The following is a 19,088-nucleotide window of genomic DNA, read 5'->3' on the forward strand; positions in this document are numbered from 1 at the left end:
CAAGCCTTGACCAATGGGATTGCATCGTAATGCAGGTTTGAGATAATAAGTAGTGGCTGCGGAACTTTTGGATGCACATGGCCACATTTCTGGATCTGCATGCTGAGCTTGCTCCAGCCCTCCAGCACAGGGACACCAGAATGGGAGCTGTACTGACAGTGGAGAAGCAAGTGAAGATCACACTGTGGAAACTTGCAACACTAGATAGCTACCTCTCAGAGGGAAATGAGTTTGCAGTTGGGAAATCCATTGCAGGAGCAATTGTCATGCAAGTGTGCAGGGCCATTTATCGCCTGCTGCTATGCAGGACTTGATTCTTGGCTATGTGCTGGATGTAGTGGATGTATATGCAGCAATGGGATTTCTGACCTGCCGTGGAGCAATAGATGGCGCACACATCTCTATTTTGGCACCAGACCACCTTGCCACAAAGTACATCAACAGAGAGGCTATTTTTCTGTGGTTGTGCAAGCACTTGTGGATCACCTGGGATGCTTCACCAAATTTAGTGTGGATTGGTCAGGGAAGGTGCATGACACTCGCACCTTTAAGGACAGAGGAGTTTTCAGAAAGCTACAAGACGGGACATTTTCCCCTGACTGTCAGATCACCATTGGCAATGTTGAAATGCCAATAGTCATCCTGGGGGACCCAGCCTACTCCTTGCTCCTGTGTATTGTGTAGCCGTATGTTGGCCAACTTGACAGAAGCAAGGAAAGATTCAACTATCATCTCAGCAAGTGCAGAATGACGGTGGAATGTGGTATTGGTAGATTGAAGGGATCCTGGCATTGTTTATTCACAAGACTGGATCTCAGTGAGAAAATTATCCCAATGGTCATGGCTGCCTCCCTTGGCCTGCATAATAGGGTGAAAAAGCAAAGAGAGAAAAGTTGCTGCTTGGGTGGAGGGCAGAGACAGAGTGGCTCTGAGTTTGAACAGTAAGACACCAGGGTTATTAGAAGAACTCAGTGAAGTGTGCAACACAGAGCAATATTGCTCAGGGAGGGTTGGAAGGAGCTCTTTAACAGTGAACTTCAGTAACACTTTGTGGTGTACTGTGCTCTACCTGGCCCTGCAGTTTCGGTGCCTGTTAAGAATTGTATGGTGCTTGATATACATCTATGAATATAACACTGTCAGTGCATCTATTAATTTTGTGGTGCTTGCTGTACATTTATTATTACACTGTATTTGTCATTGAGCCTATGAGTTATGTCACACTGTACAGTAACAAGTAAGTGGAGGCTTTTGGAACTGCTAGGCACCCTGCAGCATTTGTTGTGAACTAATAAAGATGAATTATGTTCCAAATAATGGAATTTTGTTCAGTAACAACATCATTTGAAAAGAAAAATCTGTGCAATATAAAAGAAAAGACATTTAAAACTTAATAAAATAATAGAACTTTTCAAGAGGAAAGAACATTTATGACCATTTTAGCTACACATGGCTAGCATGGCTTTCACAGGTCAGTGTATGTGGAGCTGTCATTGTCCCTAATGCCCCCCAGGGTGGAGTAGAAGGAGTAGAGATATGGCTGGTGATACCATGTGGAATGTCAAGTGGTGTGTGAAGGGAGGTGCTACTACAGAGATGTCCATAGACTGCAAAGGGATTGTTGAACATGTAGGTTCACAGGGGCTGCAGAATCTGTGTTTGCTGCTGGAGAAGACCCAATATATCCTGGTGCATCTCCCTCTCCTTTTCCAGCTGTGCCTTTCTTCTCTCCATTTTGTCCTTCTCCAGGCTGTCTGCAGTGTTCATCCTTCAGGCCCTTTATTCATGATCTGAAGCAGCATTAGCTTGCAGGACCTCACTGAACATGTCATCTCAAGTCCACTTGTTTCTTCTCCTTATCTGGTGTAGGCATTCCACAGGTGTGGCGGGGGACCCTCAAGGCTGCAACAGGGGCAGCTGCAGATAATACACGGAGGTACAGTTGTCAGTATAGTCACAACAGAAAGCAAAAGTTAAGATTCTCTTTACTTGGTCCCCAAAACAAGACGTGCTCATTGGCACTTCTGCTTCTGCATGATTGTGCATGGCACCTGTCAAGGCTGAATCCCCACTCTGTCACTTTGAGTACGGAAGGTGGGGGCCTGCAAGGATTGTAAAAATTAATACTTGCCACTCCAGGCTTAAACTCCAAAGGTTACACATTTTCTCTGACCTTGGCTTGGTAAACGCTGCCACCACCCAAATGCAAAAAAAAAAAACCCTTGGATCCAGGAAGGAGCACTTGGGAATTTCTCCCGTGGGATACCCTCAAGCCCTTTCATCCTGGAGAAGAGCTGAGGAAGAAAACTAAGGAAATCAGCTGTTGTTACCAGTTAATCAAACAACATGCACAAACCTCTTAAGACACCAAAAATCCAATCCTGTTCTTAAAAAAGGTAAATTTTATTAAAAACAAAAAGGAAGAAAATACATCTGGAACTTAGGCTTTTGCTACATTTTAAAAGAGCAATTCTAAAAATTAAGTACCCAAAATAGCTTCTTGGGGGTTATCTTAAAGGTCACAAGCAAAAAAACCATCTGGAGTTAGCACAGAAGAGTCCACAAGCCTTAAAAAATAAAATAAAATAAACAGAAATAAACCTAATTGTGTCTTCCTAAACATTCCTAATTACATATTTGGGTTGTTAAAAGTAGTTCTAGATATAATCTGATGGTTTTCCTATCTGGTTCAAACTTGAAACAGCAGTCCTGCTACCCATCTCGTCAGCCCAGAGAGAACAACAGACAAAGGGAAAATTTCTTTTCCAATTTTAAAAGTTCTAGCCTTCCCATTGGCTCTTTATGGTCAGGTGCCCCCCCTTTCCCTTTCCCTAGGGGACTTTTTAACCATTTACAGATAAAGCAAGTAAAGAACAGCTACCAAAAGGGATTTTACAGCTAACTGGCTGGCTGGGTGTCCATCAAAGGGAGCTACCCTTTCCCCCACCCTCATTTATCACAGCACCACTCACAGCACCAGCCATGGTGAGTATGGCTCTCCAGAGATGTAGGAAATGAGGAGAGAATCACTCATTTGCATGAAACTGAGTATAGGGCAGTGGCACTGAATACTGGCACCATTTTCCAGAGGTGGGGGTGATTTTAGCTGATATCTCAATCCTGAGGGCAGCAAAGGCAGAAAGAGCACAGCTGCTGGTGTCCCAGGCCCATATGCTGTTAGCCTCTGTACTGCAGTGGTGCCTGTCAAATTTATCACCCAGACTCCCTCCATTCGCATGTGTGCAGTTATCTTTTTCCTTCATCTCCTCATTCTCCTCACTGTTCAGGCCAGAGGCCTGTGGCTTGGGCTCCTCGGAAGTATCCACAGGCATGGTGAGGTCTTTGCCAAGTATGGTGTGCAGCTCTTTGTAAAAGGGACAAGTCTGTGGCTCAGAACCAGATTGACCAGCCTTCTAGTATGCCAGTTGAGGTTTCTTCGCTTTCACACAGCACTGCTGCTGGTCCCTATTGTAGCCCCTCTGCATCCCCTGTGCAGTCCGCTTGTAGATGTCGATGTTTCCACAACTGCTTGGAAGCTGTACCTGCACAACCTCTTTTCCCTACAGGTCCAGGAGATTCATTATCTTCTGTCTACTCCAAGCCCCAAAGCGTGTCACTGTCGTGGTCAGCTGGGCAGTTGAACACAACAATGGAGAACTGCTGGGTGTGCTCACCAAGCTAGGCAATGAGGAAACGGCATTTCAAAAATGCACAGGCCTTCCAGTCTGCAGGACCCCTGCATAACATCAGGGATGTAAGTCTTGAATCCTGGTCTGTAGGCCTATTAGGCACTAGTAAGTTCCAACCTGCCATGCAGTGACCTGCTAATAATTGTGAGAATGTCAGAGTTCAGCTTCTAGAGACACCAGTCCTGGGATCTGATTGGCAGAATGCTGGGGGTCCTGATTGGTTCCCTGCTTCTATTTAAACCAAGCACAGCAATAGGAAGGTTCCCCCTGCTTAGGGCTGCTTCCCTCGCAGTGCCTGCTCCTACTACCTGTTGCTGATCTCCTGGTAACGTGACCCTGCTTGCCTCCTGCTCTGATCAGTAGGTCAGACTGCCCACGTCCCAGTCTGACAGGCAATGGAGTTCACAATTGAGACCAAAGAGGTCAGTATCAGCATTATGGGACAGCTGCTGGAGGACTGTTAGCGTTGACATAGATAGCACAGTGTCTGCATGTGCTGTGTCAACTTCAGTACTTCGACTATGGCTCAGTGCTCAACCAGTTATGTTACTATGTTGATGTAACAGGGCGCTTACATCAGTGGGAGACAAATTCATGTGTATGCAATGTTGTAGCCACATTGGTCTTAGCATATTAGAGAGACAAGGTGAGTGAGATCATATCTTTTATTGGACCAATTTCTGTTGGTGAGAGAGAGATTGTCATAAACAGATAGTTAAGGGTTAACGTCTCTTTTTTACCTGTAAAGGGTTAAGAAGCTCAGTAAACCTGGCTGGCACCTGACCAGAGGACCAATCTGGGGACAAGATACTTTCAAATCTTGGTGGAGGGAAGTCTTTGTTTGTGCTTTTTGTTTTGGGGGTTGTTCGCTCTTGGGAAAAAGAGGGACCAGACGTGCAATCAGACTCTCCAAATCTTTCTGAATCAGTCTTTCATTTTTCAAACTTGTAAGTAGCCAGGCAAGGCGGATTAGTCTTAAGTTTGTTTTCTTTCAGCTTGTGAATGCTTTTCCTTTTGCTGGAAGGATTTTTACCTCTGTTTGCTGTAACTTTGAATCTCAGGCTGTGAGGGGGAGTCCCTCTAGGCTATATGAATCTGAGTACCCTGTAAACATTTTCCATCCTGATTTTACAGAGATAATTTTTACTTTTTTCTTTCTTTAATTAAAACTTCCCTTTTTTTAAGAACCTGATTGATTTTTTTTCCCTTGTTTTAAGACCCAAGGGGATTGGGTCTGAACTCACCAGGGATTGGTGGGGGGAAAAGGAGGCGGGGAAGGTTAATTCCTCTTTGTTTTAAGATCCAAGGAGTTTGGATCAGTGTAGCCTCTCAGGGTAACCTAGAGAGGGGAAAGTCTGGGGGGAAAAAGAGGGGGGGAAGGCTAATTTCTCCTTGTGTTCAGATCCAAGGGGTTTGGGTCTTGGGTTCCCCAGGGAAGGTTTTGGGGGAACAGGAAGTGTGCCAAATACTATATTTTGACTGGTGGCAGTGTACCAAATTTAAGCTGGTAATTAAGCTTAAAAGTGATCATGCAGGTCCCTACTTTTTGGACGCTAAAGTTCAAAGTGGGGGAAAACCCTTGACAGATATGCTTTCAAGTGGTCTCTCTTGCCAACAGAAGTTGGTCCAATAAAAGATATGCTATTACCTCACCCACCTTGTCTCTCACATGTATGCGTAGACACATGCACAACTAGGACAATCTAAGGTGGCTTATGTTGACCAAACTTTGTAGTATAGACCAGACCTCAATGTCCCACAGAGTAGGGTCTCACTTGTGCCAAGTGGCTATCAACTCTAGTGTTGCTAACACAACAGAGGAAAAACCAATCTGAAACTAGATCTCAACACAATTTGGTCAGTTATTAAGGTCAGCTCACCAAGTTCTCCTTCCCATGATATGTAGTAGACAACCCTGTTTTAACCTGCTTGCTCACAAACTATATTAGTCCTGTGATCTGACTAACACTCTTGACTGTCTAACACAAACTCCTACATTTATGACAAACTGTATAGACTGAATGCTGTTCAAGAAGCTTGCACGCTTGCTCTCATTTTATGTCTGTATACACCTAGAACTTGAAAGTCAGTATCAAACCATTAACTATGGTAGACACATGTAAAGTGTTTCACAATCTCAGTTACCGCTAGCTTGTTCAGTTTCAAAGCTATTTTACAACAATCTCAATGGGAACCTGTTACAAAACAGGAACACACATTGTAACTGTGTGACAATCTTTAAAGCACATTCTCAAGCATGTACATTTATTTTATAATTAGCTACTCAACTTCAAGAAGTGGTCAGTTGACTGATTGAGTTGTCACACAAGAGAAGATCTCTGTTACTTACCACTAGGTCTTCGCTCAGCCATCAGATTTTAGCTCAGTTATTGTTCACAGCGGGAGCTGACACTGCAAACACAGGTTGAATGAAGGATGGACATGACTTTTTCCGCTGTGCTAGAGGGCAGCCTGAATTGCTGGACTTCTAGAACTTCCCAATCTTCTCTTTTCCAGGTGTCTTTGGCTTTCAGGTAACAATATGCTGAAGGAGAGAGGCCATTTCATCCTATTTCTACTAGGTGGTCCAACTTTGTTCCTCTTCTTGGAGGTGCTAGTGTGGACGAATTATATGGTGACACAGGCTTCTTTTGAAGAGTTGAAAGGTTCTGGGAAAATGAGTTGTCTGTTCTCACTATCCGATCAGAGAACAAGATATCACCTTTTGAGTTCTTACAACTGGGGCTTGAATCATCGAGTCTCTTTGTGCAACATATCTTGTTATACCAGCTTGTGTAAGACAAGTTAGGCCACAGCTGTTGATACAACCAACATGGGACATACCAGGTTTGCTCTGGTCAGCTACTTACCTCCCCAAGTTGCTTTCCTTGGGCCCCTGTGCAGGGCATCCCTTGAACAACTTTGCAGTTATGCACGCTGAAGGTGTAATTTCTCCATCAACACTCTGTTAGCTGCTGAAATGTCCAGCTTAAAGTTCATACAATTTTTACAAAGTCCATCTATATTCTTGATGCTGTCTACATGGACTGGTTAAAAGACAGGAAACAAAGTGTAGGATAAATGATTAGTCTTTAGAATGGACAGAGTTAAATAGTGGTGTCTCCGAGGGGTGTATACTGGGCCCAGTCCTATTTAGCATATTCATAAATGATCTGGAAAAAGGGGTAAACAGTCAGGTGTCAAAATTTGCAGATGATACAAAACTACTCAAGATAGTTGCGTCCCAGGCAGACTGCAAAGAGCTACAAAGGGGTCTCACAAAACTGGGTGACTGGGCAACAAAATGGCAGATGAAATTCAGTGTTGATAAATGCATAGTAATGCACATTGGAAAACATAATCCCAGTTTGTAGTGAGGGGGCCTGGTCTCCCTCCCTGATGGATAGGAACAGGAAGAAAGCCGTGACCGCCCCTGGTGGGCAGAAACAGGACATCCGCAACCGGCCTGCTGGAAGCAAAGGGCAGGACAGGAACTGGAAATATAAAAGACAGACCCTCCAGCTCAGTTGGGGCAGAGCTGCCAAAGGAGCAGGACCTCTCTCCCCCGCTGCTGGAGCTCGGACCTGATGGTTACCACTACAGCGCCAGAGTTCTGGAGGGACTTTCAGAGCTGCTAGGCAGTGGGGCTGCCACTAGCCGTTTACCCCAGTGAGACAAACGATGACCCCAGAACCCAGGTACCCTCTGAACGGGAGTGTAGGAAGGAGCCCAGGGAAGCTGACTAGGGTTCGGCTGGGTTACTGACTGGAAGCCGAGCAGTGTGTTGTGGCCGGATTTCCCCGCTGACCCACTGCCACTATTAAGGCCCTGGGCAGGGATGCAATGAAGTCAGGTGGGCCTGCGTCCCCCCTATTATCCCACCCCTGGGACTGGCAGCCTCCCCACCTTTAGGCCAAAAGGCTTGCATTAGTCTGTCACCCGCTCAAGCTAGGATGCCAGACGGTTTTGATGTCCGTCCCACCAGAGAGCTGATCCTCTAGACCAGCGTTTCTCAAACTGGGTCCCTGGACCCCGGGGGTCCCTGAGGGTACTCTGGGGGTCCGCAGGCCCTGCTGATCAACTCCTCCCCTCTCTCTTCCTCAGTTCCTCCCCCTCTCTCCCAGTGCCTCCTTCACACTGGGGAGCAGCGGCCAGCACATCCCTGTGGCCCAGGGGTGAGAGTTTCTGAGCGCCAACTCCACAGCTCCCATTGGCAGGGAACATCACCCAATGGGAGCTGCGGGGGAAGAGCCTGTGGGCAGGTTCAGTATGCAGAGACCCCCTGCCTAGGAGCTGCTGCCTGAGGGATGTGCTGGTCATTTTACGGTGCTGCTCGAGGTAAGCACCACTCCCCTCACCCCCTTCCACACTCCAATCTCCTACCCCAGCCCAGAGCCCACACCCAAACTCCCTCCCTCACCCCACCCTCTGCCCCAGCCCTGAGCCCTCTCCAGCACCCGAACTCCCTCCCAGAGCCCACACCCCTCCCGTGCCCAAACTCCCAACCCAGAGCCCGCACCAGTTAAAACAGTTTTTTTATTTCACTTTGTGATTAACTGTCCTTTTATACTCTTTGGTTTCAGTCCCTCTTATTTATGGCTTTTTTTTCAGCACAGGTGTTTTTCACTAACTTGGTAGCATAAGCATGCTTGATTGCAAATATTAACCTTAAACTAAAAGAAATCAATATGGACAGAACCCCTTCTTTTCTTTACAGGATTGCCCTTGACATTAAAATTTACAATATTTTGCTCAAAGCTGTATCACTTATCTGTATAAAAGGAAGTTGATTATAACTTCATTTAATCAAAATATGTATTTCACTACTATATATACCATCATCATATAATGTCTTAGTGTTTGATATGAGTTTATTTATATTTTTGAATTCATTCATTCACAGACAGAGGGGACATCTCTCCAACAGCACCAACAGTACATTGTTGTGAAAGGTTGCAGAGACTTAGTTTCCTCAGACAGTCTGAAGATATCTTCCCATTAGACCTTGAGTGTGGGATGTGTTTCCCCCCTCCCCCAGTCATTCCCCCTTTTTTTCTAAATAGCCTGGATGCCTGGGCAGTTCCTAAATGATAACTCAGAACTTTGGGGCTTTAGTTAGTACACAGGGATGATAATATCTACAAGAAGTTTGTTTACTGTTTTTGATCTCTGATTCAGCAAGATACTTAAGCACGTTCCTCACTTCGGACACAGAAGCGATCCAATTGATTTCATTTGGATTTCTAACATGCTTAAAGTTAGGCATATGCTCAAGTATCTTGCTGACTTGAGGCCTTCCCCACTAGCGGCTAAATCATGCTCATCTTTCTCATGTGAGTGGTCCCATTGATTTGAGATTTGTTTTATTTAGATTTGTATTAACTTTTATACAAAAAACCACTTATTAAATACTCTAGCTGCCTTTGATAAAAGTTAGTTTTAGTTGATTAAAATATTATCAGCTAACTCCTAACCAAAACCCTATCCCCATACTCAGACTCCCCAAACAGTCCCCATCATACCCCTGCAACAGTCTAGGTAAATCACTATGCTTCACAGCATGCCCAGAAGATTGGCAAACAGGCTATTTCAGATGGAGGGGTGTGTGGGAAGATGGGTATAGTCTGGGGGCTTCTCGTGGCATATGCTCTATTGCAAATTTCCACTGTTTGAAGGTGAGAGATCTCCATCTTGACAATCTCTGCTGAGCACAACTGTAGCAGAGCACAGGTGAGCACTGTCCTGGTGTCATCATTGTCCTCACAGAGCAACCTAGGTAATTAGAGGACTGGAGATATCAACATCTGAGGAAATACTTTAAAAAAGATATAAGTATGTATAGGTTAGCTAAGTGACTATTCAAAGTGTGTGTGGAGTGGAGGGGATAGAAGTCTGCAGCTCTATGAAAGGCATAAGGGAGAGGGGTTGTTGGACATTATACAATACTGTTACTAATGAAGATGATACAAATGAATGTTTGATATTTCTATGCTGAAAAATGTAACTTTAATTAAACCCAGAAGAAGACTAATGTGGGGTTTGGAGTAGGGATAATACCAGGAGGGGGTTAGAGTGATATTAATGTCAGCCTGTACTTTCTGGACGTACTTTTTAGGAGTAGAAGATAATGCAAAGGGACGTAGCTGGTAGTAATTGGCTGAAGTTCAGAGGAGGGGAAATTTAAGATGAGAAAAAACTTCTGGATATTAAGATGTTAGTAGTTTATTAGTGAAATGGGTTAAACGACTGTTGGTTCTCTTTTCATTTAGTAATTTCAGGCATTGATGGGCATATGAAAGGATTCAAGACATAGTAAAATTATTCATCTAACTATTTAACTCATTTTATACTAATTGATTTAAGTGCTCCAAGTGTTTCATTATTGCAGAAGAAGTATGACTGAAAATAATACAGATTTTTGTCAATTAGATTGTCAGTCAAGAGCTTTTCAAATACAATACTGTGAATTGAGCCTTAGGACCCGCTTTCTAAATCTCATAAAGTGGCAAATTAATGGCCTATGTTAATGGTTCAAGTATCTTCTAAATACAAAGAAGCTACTAAATCTGAACTAGGATAGACTATTTTAAGTTTGGGGATGATTCTTTCTTTAGTAAACTGTACCGTAGTCCAGAAATATATTAAACAGTCAAAATGTGAGTTAGGTTTGCAGGATTTTAGCCCAAACTGGAATATAAGGTACTAAATTCTGCTCTTTTAGATTGACATAAATCCATTTGAAAACAAGTGCCAGATTTGATAAATGCTTCACGCAAACACAGTTGCCATTGACTTCATGGAGTGCTTTCGCACTGAATGCACCACACTTACCGGTTGGGATGTTAAGAAATAGAATGCACCATGCTTAGAGATTGCATGTTTGTTATTTTAAAGTTGCAGCCATAACAAATGTGATTTCTATGCAATGAAACATTACCACAATGGCTATATGTTACGTTTAATCCAAAGATCTCGGAGTTGAGTTGTATATTGCCATTCTTATGTGAGACATTATGCCCATTTTATAGAAACATAAAGTGAATTGAAAAGAGTTTAATTAAACCCTAACCCTAAGGATGTGATTGAAGGATATATTTGAAAAGGAAGGCAGTTTGGCTTGTGATTCTTGACTCCTGGATTCCATTCCTGATTCTGGCACATGCAGTTAGTATAAGTGTGTGAGGAAAATTGAGTAGCTTTGCCACTTATGAATAAAACACTCATCACAAACGTATGCTGACTGAAACCTTTTTACCTCACTGATTATTCTGTATAGGAGAAAATTTTCAAAAGTGGCCTCTAATTTCATGTGCTCAGCTTCAGACTGGGTTTCAAAGTTGCTGAACATTCCCAGCTGCCATTAACTGGAACTTTGAATGCTTTGCACCTCTGAAAATTAAACAATAAGTATTTGGTCCCTCCAAAGTTGCATTGCCTAATATTTAACTTAGGATAGTTTCTGTAGCTTAGTTTATGCAGTTGGTGAGTCTAGATGATCATAATGGTCCCTTTTTTCATAAATTTTAAGGCGAAATAAACCATTTTTGAAAATCTTAATAGAATTATTGTAATTATGTCTTACTTCTTAGTAATTCCATATTCTTGTGAAGATTGTTAAAAGTAACGTACTGTGCTGTTTACAGCTATAATCTGTATCTGATTTTTGTGCATATGTAACTCTGGGAAGAAATATCATTTACATATTACATTCTTTCAATTTCAGATTTTGTACAGCCATGGCATCCATGCTTCAGGATTCTTCGTTGCTTTTGTTATTTCTTTTGTATTAACATGTGTTGCGTTTTTTGCTGTTTACCAAACTAGAAGATTAAAATGGAGTTTCCTTAATAAAAAACAGGTGAGTCATATATTCTACAATAAAACTTTATCTAATCTTCTCATAAATGGTATCTTGAAATGGTTTCCAGAGTTAAGAAATGCAGTGACTAGCCTGAAATTTTGAAAAGTTGGGAGTGGAAAGATAAATTGAGATATTCAGTCAGAATTTAAGCTGATGTAAATCTGTATAGCTCCATTGTGTTTGGCATGGTCAACCTTAGAGAGGGGAATCTAGGACTGGCCATAATCATCTATCATATTTTAAAGGTGTTAATCTATGTCTATAGTATGTGTTAAATTGTGTTGAAAAAAGTGGGCGGAACCAAGATAACTCTCTCGCAAGATGTGCGATGGAACTCAGTAGTGGACTGTTTTGAGCACTGTGTCAAGAACTGGCCTAATCTGATGACAGTTTGTGAACAAAATTATGAAAAAATGGATGGCACTGTCACAGCCAAAGTTCTCAACATTGGGCTTCAGAGAAGTGTTGATCACATGCTGAGTACTCTGAAGCCTATTTCTGTAGCCTTGAACAAAATGCAGGAAAATAGCTGTTTTGTTGCTAACGCTGTTGAAATTTGGAAGGAACTGAGTGAGATCTTAGAAATAGAAATATGCAATGAAAGAGTTAAATTAGAAGCATTAAAAAATAGTGAGACAGGCACTATCCGCAGCTCATTTTCTTGCAAATTTTCTCAGTACTTGGTACTAGGGTCAAACCTTAACTGCTGAAGAAGAGGAGTTGGCTATGACATGGACTTCCAGCAATCATCTCTCCATAATGCCAACTATAATAAACTTCAGAGCTAAGGGTGGGAATTTCACCATTTAAGAAATATGTTTGCTGATGTTTTAAAGAAAGTCACACCAGTGAACTGGTGGAAGTCACTTAAGCACTTGGATTCAGAGACTGTTGAAGTGATAATCTCACTTTTAACAGCAGTAGTGTCTTCTGCCAGAGTAGAAAGAATATTTTCTTCCTTTGGACTAATTCATTTCAAATTCAGAAATCGTTTGGGACCTGAAAAAGCAGGAAAGCTTGTTTCTCTTTTCCAGATTATGAACACGAAAATGAAGGTGAAGACGACTGAGTTAGCTGCAGAAGCCAATATTTTAAGTTTCTCGTGTTGATCTGGCTGACATAGTTGATTTTAATTTTTTTAAATATTTCATTAAGTATTTTAGTTAAAAACAATTTTAACAAAAACAAACCTGATTTTAAAAAACTTGAATGTTTAACTAAATTCAAAAATTCATATGCTTGTTTTGTTAAAATTTTATATATTTGCTGTTGAAGAAAAAAATCCAGAATAAATAACGTTGTTATTTTAGTTAAATAAAACAATTTAAATGTCTGGTGATGTTCTCCTCTTAATACAACATGGCAAGAAGATCCTCCAAATATTAATGATTAACCTGTTGAATTGGAGATAGTTCGCCTCCCAATGACTTTATAAATATCTGCTTCAATTACCTTTGGTAAATGGAATAACCAAACAATCATTCATTTTCTGATATAGCTATAAAACTAATCTGAAAAGTTTTCAAAATAAATCACTTCAAAAATGTATAGAATGTACCTTCTAAAAATGAAACCTACATCTATCTCTGAGTTGTGAGGCATATATTAAGGTTATAACAACCAATAAGAATGCATTTTTATGTAGGAATCTATAATTTAATTGATTCTTCCTGACTAGTGATTTAAATCATGATTGAAATCAATTTGATTTAAATCAAATCCACCCTGGATTCCACTCTCAGCACATTAAGTGCACCATAATCCAGGCATATGCTCTAACAAATAATGTAGATGAAGAGGACAAAGAGAGATTCTATACAGGATTGAATGATGTAATGAAAGAAATTCCAAACCACGATCTTGGTCTGGTTATGGGAGATTTTAATGTCCAGATCGGAAAGGAAAGACAAGGTAGGGAGACAGTCATCAGTCCACATACAACCGGAACAATGACGGACAATGGCACAAGACTACTTGAATTTTGTGCCACAAACAATCTTAGCACCTGCAATCTTAGCATCTGCATAAAAACATACGCAAAATGACATGGATTTCCCCAGATGGCTGTACACAGAATGAGATCAACTATATCTGTGTTAGCCAGAGGTGGAAAACATCAGTGTTAGACACAAGTGTATTCAGAGGAGCAGATATAGGGAACAGTCTCTATTTGCTGAAAGCGAACATCAAATAGAAGTTTAAAGTGCTTGAAAAGAAAGAACACAGACTCAGATTATTCAATACACGGAAACTACAAGATTTCAGGTTACAAAAAGAGTACCAGATAGAGGTCAAGAATAGGTTTGAGGCCCTAAAAGATTGAGAAGAAAATAAAGTGGAAAAGTACTAGGATCTTTTCAAAACAGCTATGCTAGAAGCAGCTGAAAAGATAGTTGGCAGAGAGGAAGCAATAAAGAACACTGGATCTCAGAAGAAACATGGAAAATTATAGACAAAAGAAGAAGAAAACAAAAGGATCTAGTACTACAACATGCAACTGAAGAAACAAAACAAACCTACAGGAACTTTGACAAAGCAATAAAGAAACAATGCAAAAAAGGTAAGTGAAATTGAATAGCAATTAAGGCTAGTGAAACTGAAGAAGCAGGGGAAAGAAGTGATACAAGAACAGTCTACAGGATCCTGAAACAGTTAACAGGATATAGATCAAAATTCAGAAGTGTCCCAGTGAAAGGCAAACAAGGAGAAATTTTGAAAACACATGAGGAACAAGAAAATAGATGGGTGGAACACTTCAGAGAAGTGCTAAACCAACCAGAACCAATTACAAAACTGGAATTTAACAATGATAAACCGTTAGACCTAAATATAGATGTATCTGAGGTAAAAATCAAAGAAGTGAAGCACTGCGGAAGCTGAAAAACAGCAAGGCATCTGGTTTGGATGGAATTTGTCCTGAGATGCTTAAATATGGAGGTGAAGATGTGGAATCAGTCATCTGTTTGCTGTGCAACAAAATATGGATGGAAGAGAAAGTTCTGGAAGAATGGGCCCTCGGTATCATCATCAAGTTACCAAAGAAAGGTGATCTAAACAGTTGTTCAAATTGGAGGACAGTAACACTTCTATCTGTCACAGGAAAAGTATTAGCAGCAGTCCTCCTGAACAGAGTGAAAAGAAAGATGGATATCATCCTACGTGAACAACAATCTGGATTTAGACAAGGGAGATCGTGCACAATGCTATTTTCACCCTGAGATGGATTATTGAGAACACAATTGAATTCCAAAGCAGTCGTGCCATCAATTTTGTGAACTTTCAAAAGGTATTAGATAGTGTAAACGTTGTGGAAAATTGTGGAACAAAATGGAATTGCAAAAAAAAATAACATTATGAAGGCATTCTACGTCAACTCAAAATGCTGCATTAAAATGGAAATTGGATTGAGTAAGCCATTCAGGATCAAGATAGCTGTAAGGTAGGGGTGTGTCCTGTCTCCTTTTTTGTTTATGCTAGTCGTTGATTATGGATTATGGTTCTAGTGGGGGACTTCAATCACCTTAACATCTGCTGGGAGAGCAATACAGCAGCGCACAGACAATCCAGGTTTTTGGAGAGTGTTGGGGGCAACTTCCTGGTACAAGTGCTGGAGGAACCGATTTGGGGCCGTGCTCCTGTTAACCTGCTGCTTACAAACAGGGAAGAATTGGTAGGGGAAGTAGAAGTGGGTGGCAACCTAGGCAGCAGTGACCATGAGATGGTTGAGTTCAGGATCCGGACAAAAGGGAGAAAGGAGAGTAGCAAAATATGGACTCTGGACTTCAGAAAAGCAGAGTTAAGACTCCCTTATGGAACTGATGGGCAGGATCCCCTGGGAGGCTAATATGAGGGGTCAAGGAGTCCAGGAGAGCTGGCTGTATATTAAAGAAACCTTATTGAGGGCACAGGGACAAACCATCCCAAAGTGCAGCAAATATGGCAGGCAACCAGCTTGGCTTAACAGTGAAATCTTTGGTGAGCTGAAACTCAAAAAGGAAGCTTACAAGAAGTGGAAATTTGGACAGATGATTAGGGAGAAGTATAAAAATATTGCTAGAGCATACAGAGGTATAATCAGGAAGGCCACGGCACAATTGGAGTTGCAGCTAGCAAGGGCTGTAAAGGATAACAAGAAGGGTTTCTACAGGTATGTTAGCAACAAGAAGACAGTCAGGAAAAGTGTGGGACCCTTAGTGAATGGGGGAGGCAACATAGTGACAGATGATGCGTAAAAAGCTGAAGTACTCAATGCTTTTTTTGCCTCGATCTTCACAGATAAGGTCAGCTCCCAGACTGCTGCACTGGGCAACACAGTATGGGGAGGAGGTGAGCAGCTTTCAGTGGTGAAAGAACAGGTTAAGGACTATTTAGAAAAGCTGGACATGCAGAAGTCCATGGGTCCAGTTCTATTGCGTCCAAGGGTGCTGAGAGAGTTAGCTGATGTGATTGCAGAGCTATTGGCCATTATCTTTGAAAATTCATGGCAATCTGGGGAGGTCATGGATGATTGAAAAAAGGCAAATATAGTGCCCATATTTAAAAAAGGGAAAGAAGAGAACCTGGGGAATTACAGACGGGTCAGCCTCACGTTAGTCCCCAGCAAAATCATGGAGCAGATTCTCCAGGAATACATTTTGAAGCACTTGGAGGAGAGGAAGGTGATCAGGAACAGTCAACATGGATTCACCGAGGGCAAGTCATGCCTGACCAACCTGATTGCCTTCTATGAGGAGATAACTGGATATGTGGAAAGCAGTGGATGTGATATATCTTGACTTTAGCAAAGCTTTGATATGGTCTCCCACAGTATTCTTGCCAGCAAGTTAAAAAAATATGGATTGGATAAATGGACTATAAGGTGGATAAAAAGCAGGCTAGATTGTCAGGCTCAATGGGTAGTGATCAACGGCTTGATATCTAGTTGTCACCGGTATCAAGCGGAGTGCCCCAGGGGTCAGTCCTGGGGCTGGTTTTGTTCAACATCTTTATTAATGATCTAGATGATGGGATGAATCTGCAAATTCGCAGATGGCACTAAACTGGGGGGAGAGGTAGATATGCTGGAGGGTAGGGATAGGGTCCAGAATGACCTAGGCAAATTGGACGATTGGGCCAAAAGAAATCTGATGAGATTTAGCAAGGACAAGTGCAGAGTTCTGCACTTAGGAAGGAAGAATCGCATGTACCACTGCAGGCTGGGAGCCAGCTGGCTAAGCAGCAGTTCTCAGAAAAGGTCCTGGGGATTACAGTGGATGAGAAGCTTGATAGGAGTCAGCAGTGTGCTCTTATTGCCAAGAAGGCCAGTGGCATATTGGGCTGTATTAGTAAGAGCATTGCCAGCAGATTGAGGGAAGTGATTATTCCCCTCTATTTGGCACTGGTGAGGCCACACCTGGAGTATTGTGTCCAGTTTTGGTCCCTTCCCCCCCACCCCCCACTACAGAAAGGATGTGGAGAAATTGGAGAGAGTCCAGCGGAGAGCAACAAAAATGATTAGGGGGCTGGACCCACATGACTTACGAGGAGAGGCTGAGGGAACTGGGGTTATTTAGTCTGCAGAAGAGAAGAGTGTGGCGTGGGATTTGATAGCAGCCTTCAATTACCTGAAACGGTGTTCCAGAGAGGATGGATCTAGACTGTTCTCAGTGGTGGCAGATGACAGAACAAGAAGCAATGGTCTCAAGTTGCAGTGCGGGAGGTCTAGGTTGGATATTAGGAAACACTATTTCACTAGGAGGGTGGTGAAGCACTGGAATGGGTTACCTAGGGAGGTGGTGGAATCTCCTTCCTCAGAGGTTTTTAAGGCCTAGCTTGACAAAGCTTTGGCTGGGATGATTTAGCTGGTGTTGGTCCTGCTTTGAGCAAGGGATTGGACTAGATGACCCCCTGAGGTCTCTTCCAACCCTAATATTCTGTGATTCTAAAACAATTGACAGTGATACATATGGCCTAAAATGGAACAATTCAAGGTTATTTGATCTAGATTTTGCTGACGAAATCGCTCTAATCAGTGAAGATGCCAATGGACTACAAAAATGCACAAACCAGATAAAAGAAGTAATGGAGAAGATAGGTTTGAGATACAATGCAAAGAAATGCAAAGTCATGTTGAAGGGGACTATAGTGACAGAAATCAAAATTGAAGATAAACTGGAGAAGGTGGACAATTTTACGTATCTTGGAAGTACCATCAGCTAAGATGGTACTAGTTCCGACGAAATCAGAAGAAGAATTGGGAAGGCAGATGCTGCATTTGGAAGACTCAGAAACATCTGGCAACTCAAAAGCATCTCCCTCAAGACCAAACTGAATGTGTACAAATCAATTGTTAACGCCATCAGAACATATAGCAGTGAGACATGGCAACTTACTGAGAAAGGCAAAAGCTGGATGCATTTCATCACAAATGTCTGAGAAGAATATTGGGAATAACATATAGAGATAGGAAGACGAATGAAGAAGTCAGAAAAATTACTGAACAAAGTACTCTCTCATAAATAATCTACAAGAGAAGACATCAATGGCTGGGACATATGCTGAAAATGGAAAAAGAACTCTTACCAAATACCACCCTTGAATGGAAGCCAGAAAACCCAAGAAGAAAGAGAGGAAGACTGAATAGCATGGAAATGAACAGTTCTGAACGACATCAAGCACCTTAACATGAAATGGGAAGATTTGGAGAGAAGGGCAGTTGACAGGCAAGGATGGCAAATGTGGGTTGCCCGATGTGCAGCAAAGCATGGGATGGACTAAGGTCTAAGGTAAGGTCCTCCTGCCTAAGAACACTCCCTTGACCTAACACACTCGAATTGGTCCTGACTCCTCTGTCTGTGCCAATGAGCAGGTCTTCCATGGTCCTGCTCAGCCTTCCTCTGCAATGCCACTCCTGCCCTTCTGGTGGCCTGGGTTCCCTGTTAGCATTGGAATGTCCTGGCAAGTCAAACACAAGCTTAGCATCCTCTGTCCTTTCTCCTTTGAAGGAACCTAAGATCTCCCTCGTGACAAAGGCCACAATATTGATACTTTGTAGCATCCGAGAAATGCTACTGTTACAGCCTCCTTCCTTCAGACTATTTTTGTAGCCCACCAGGAAACAACTAAGCCTAAAAATGAAGTACAGTTGTTAAAATGTTGCAGTATACAGAGTATCAAGGGGCCAGTTGGTATGGGGTTCGGTGCCTTGTACTAGTTACCTATTTCTTCATTAAAGGCTGGCCATCATTTGGAGAACGTAAGTGTACAAGGTACTGGAATGGAAAAGAGAAGTGGCTTTCCAGTCCTGTGGCGGACACCTAGCCACCAGTGCCGGAGAGATGTTCCTGCTGATGGTCAACGCTGTACATCTTGCTCAGTGGAGTGATGTGGTGAGCTATGAAGGTGGACCAAGTACATTTGACCTGTTGTTAAACCTGAAGAACCATCTTGAATTTCTTCTACACTGAAAATTTGCTGAATTATGCTTACAGGACTGGGAGGCAATTTGAGAGGAAATTGACTGTATTCTCAGCTAGCGGAAGAGGTACAAAGAACGACAG

At 42.3% G+C, this 19,088-nt stretch overlaps 1 protein-coding gene across 4 annotated transcripts in view; it reads left to right on the forward strand.

The window, feature by feature from the left end:
• Positions 1 to 19,088, forward strand: part of EVC2 (EvC ciliary complex subunit 2) — a 168,353-nt gene that overhangs the window by 40,507 nt on the left and 108,758 nt on the right. For all 4 annotated transcript variants that reach the window (XM_030563458.1, XM_030563460.1, XM_030563459.1 and 1 more), the window contains exon 8: positions 11,413 to 11,547. In XM_030563458.1, coding sequence (XP_030419318.1) covers positions 11,413 to 11,547 — 135 coding nt within the window. The remainder of the gene's footprint in view (positions 1 to 11,412; positions 11,548 to 19,088) is intronic.

The sequence above is a fragment of the Gopherus evgoodei genome, chromosome 5 (genome assembly GCF_007399415.2).
Source record: "Gopherus evgoodei ecotype Sinaloan lineage chromosome 5, rGopEvg1_v1.p, whole genome shotgun sequence".
In the NCBI taxonomy this organism is placed as follows: domain Eukaryota; kingdom Metazoa; phylum Chordata; order Testudines; family Testudinidae; genus Gopherus; species Gopherus evgoodei.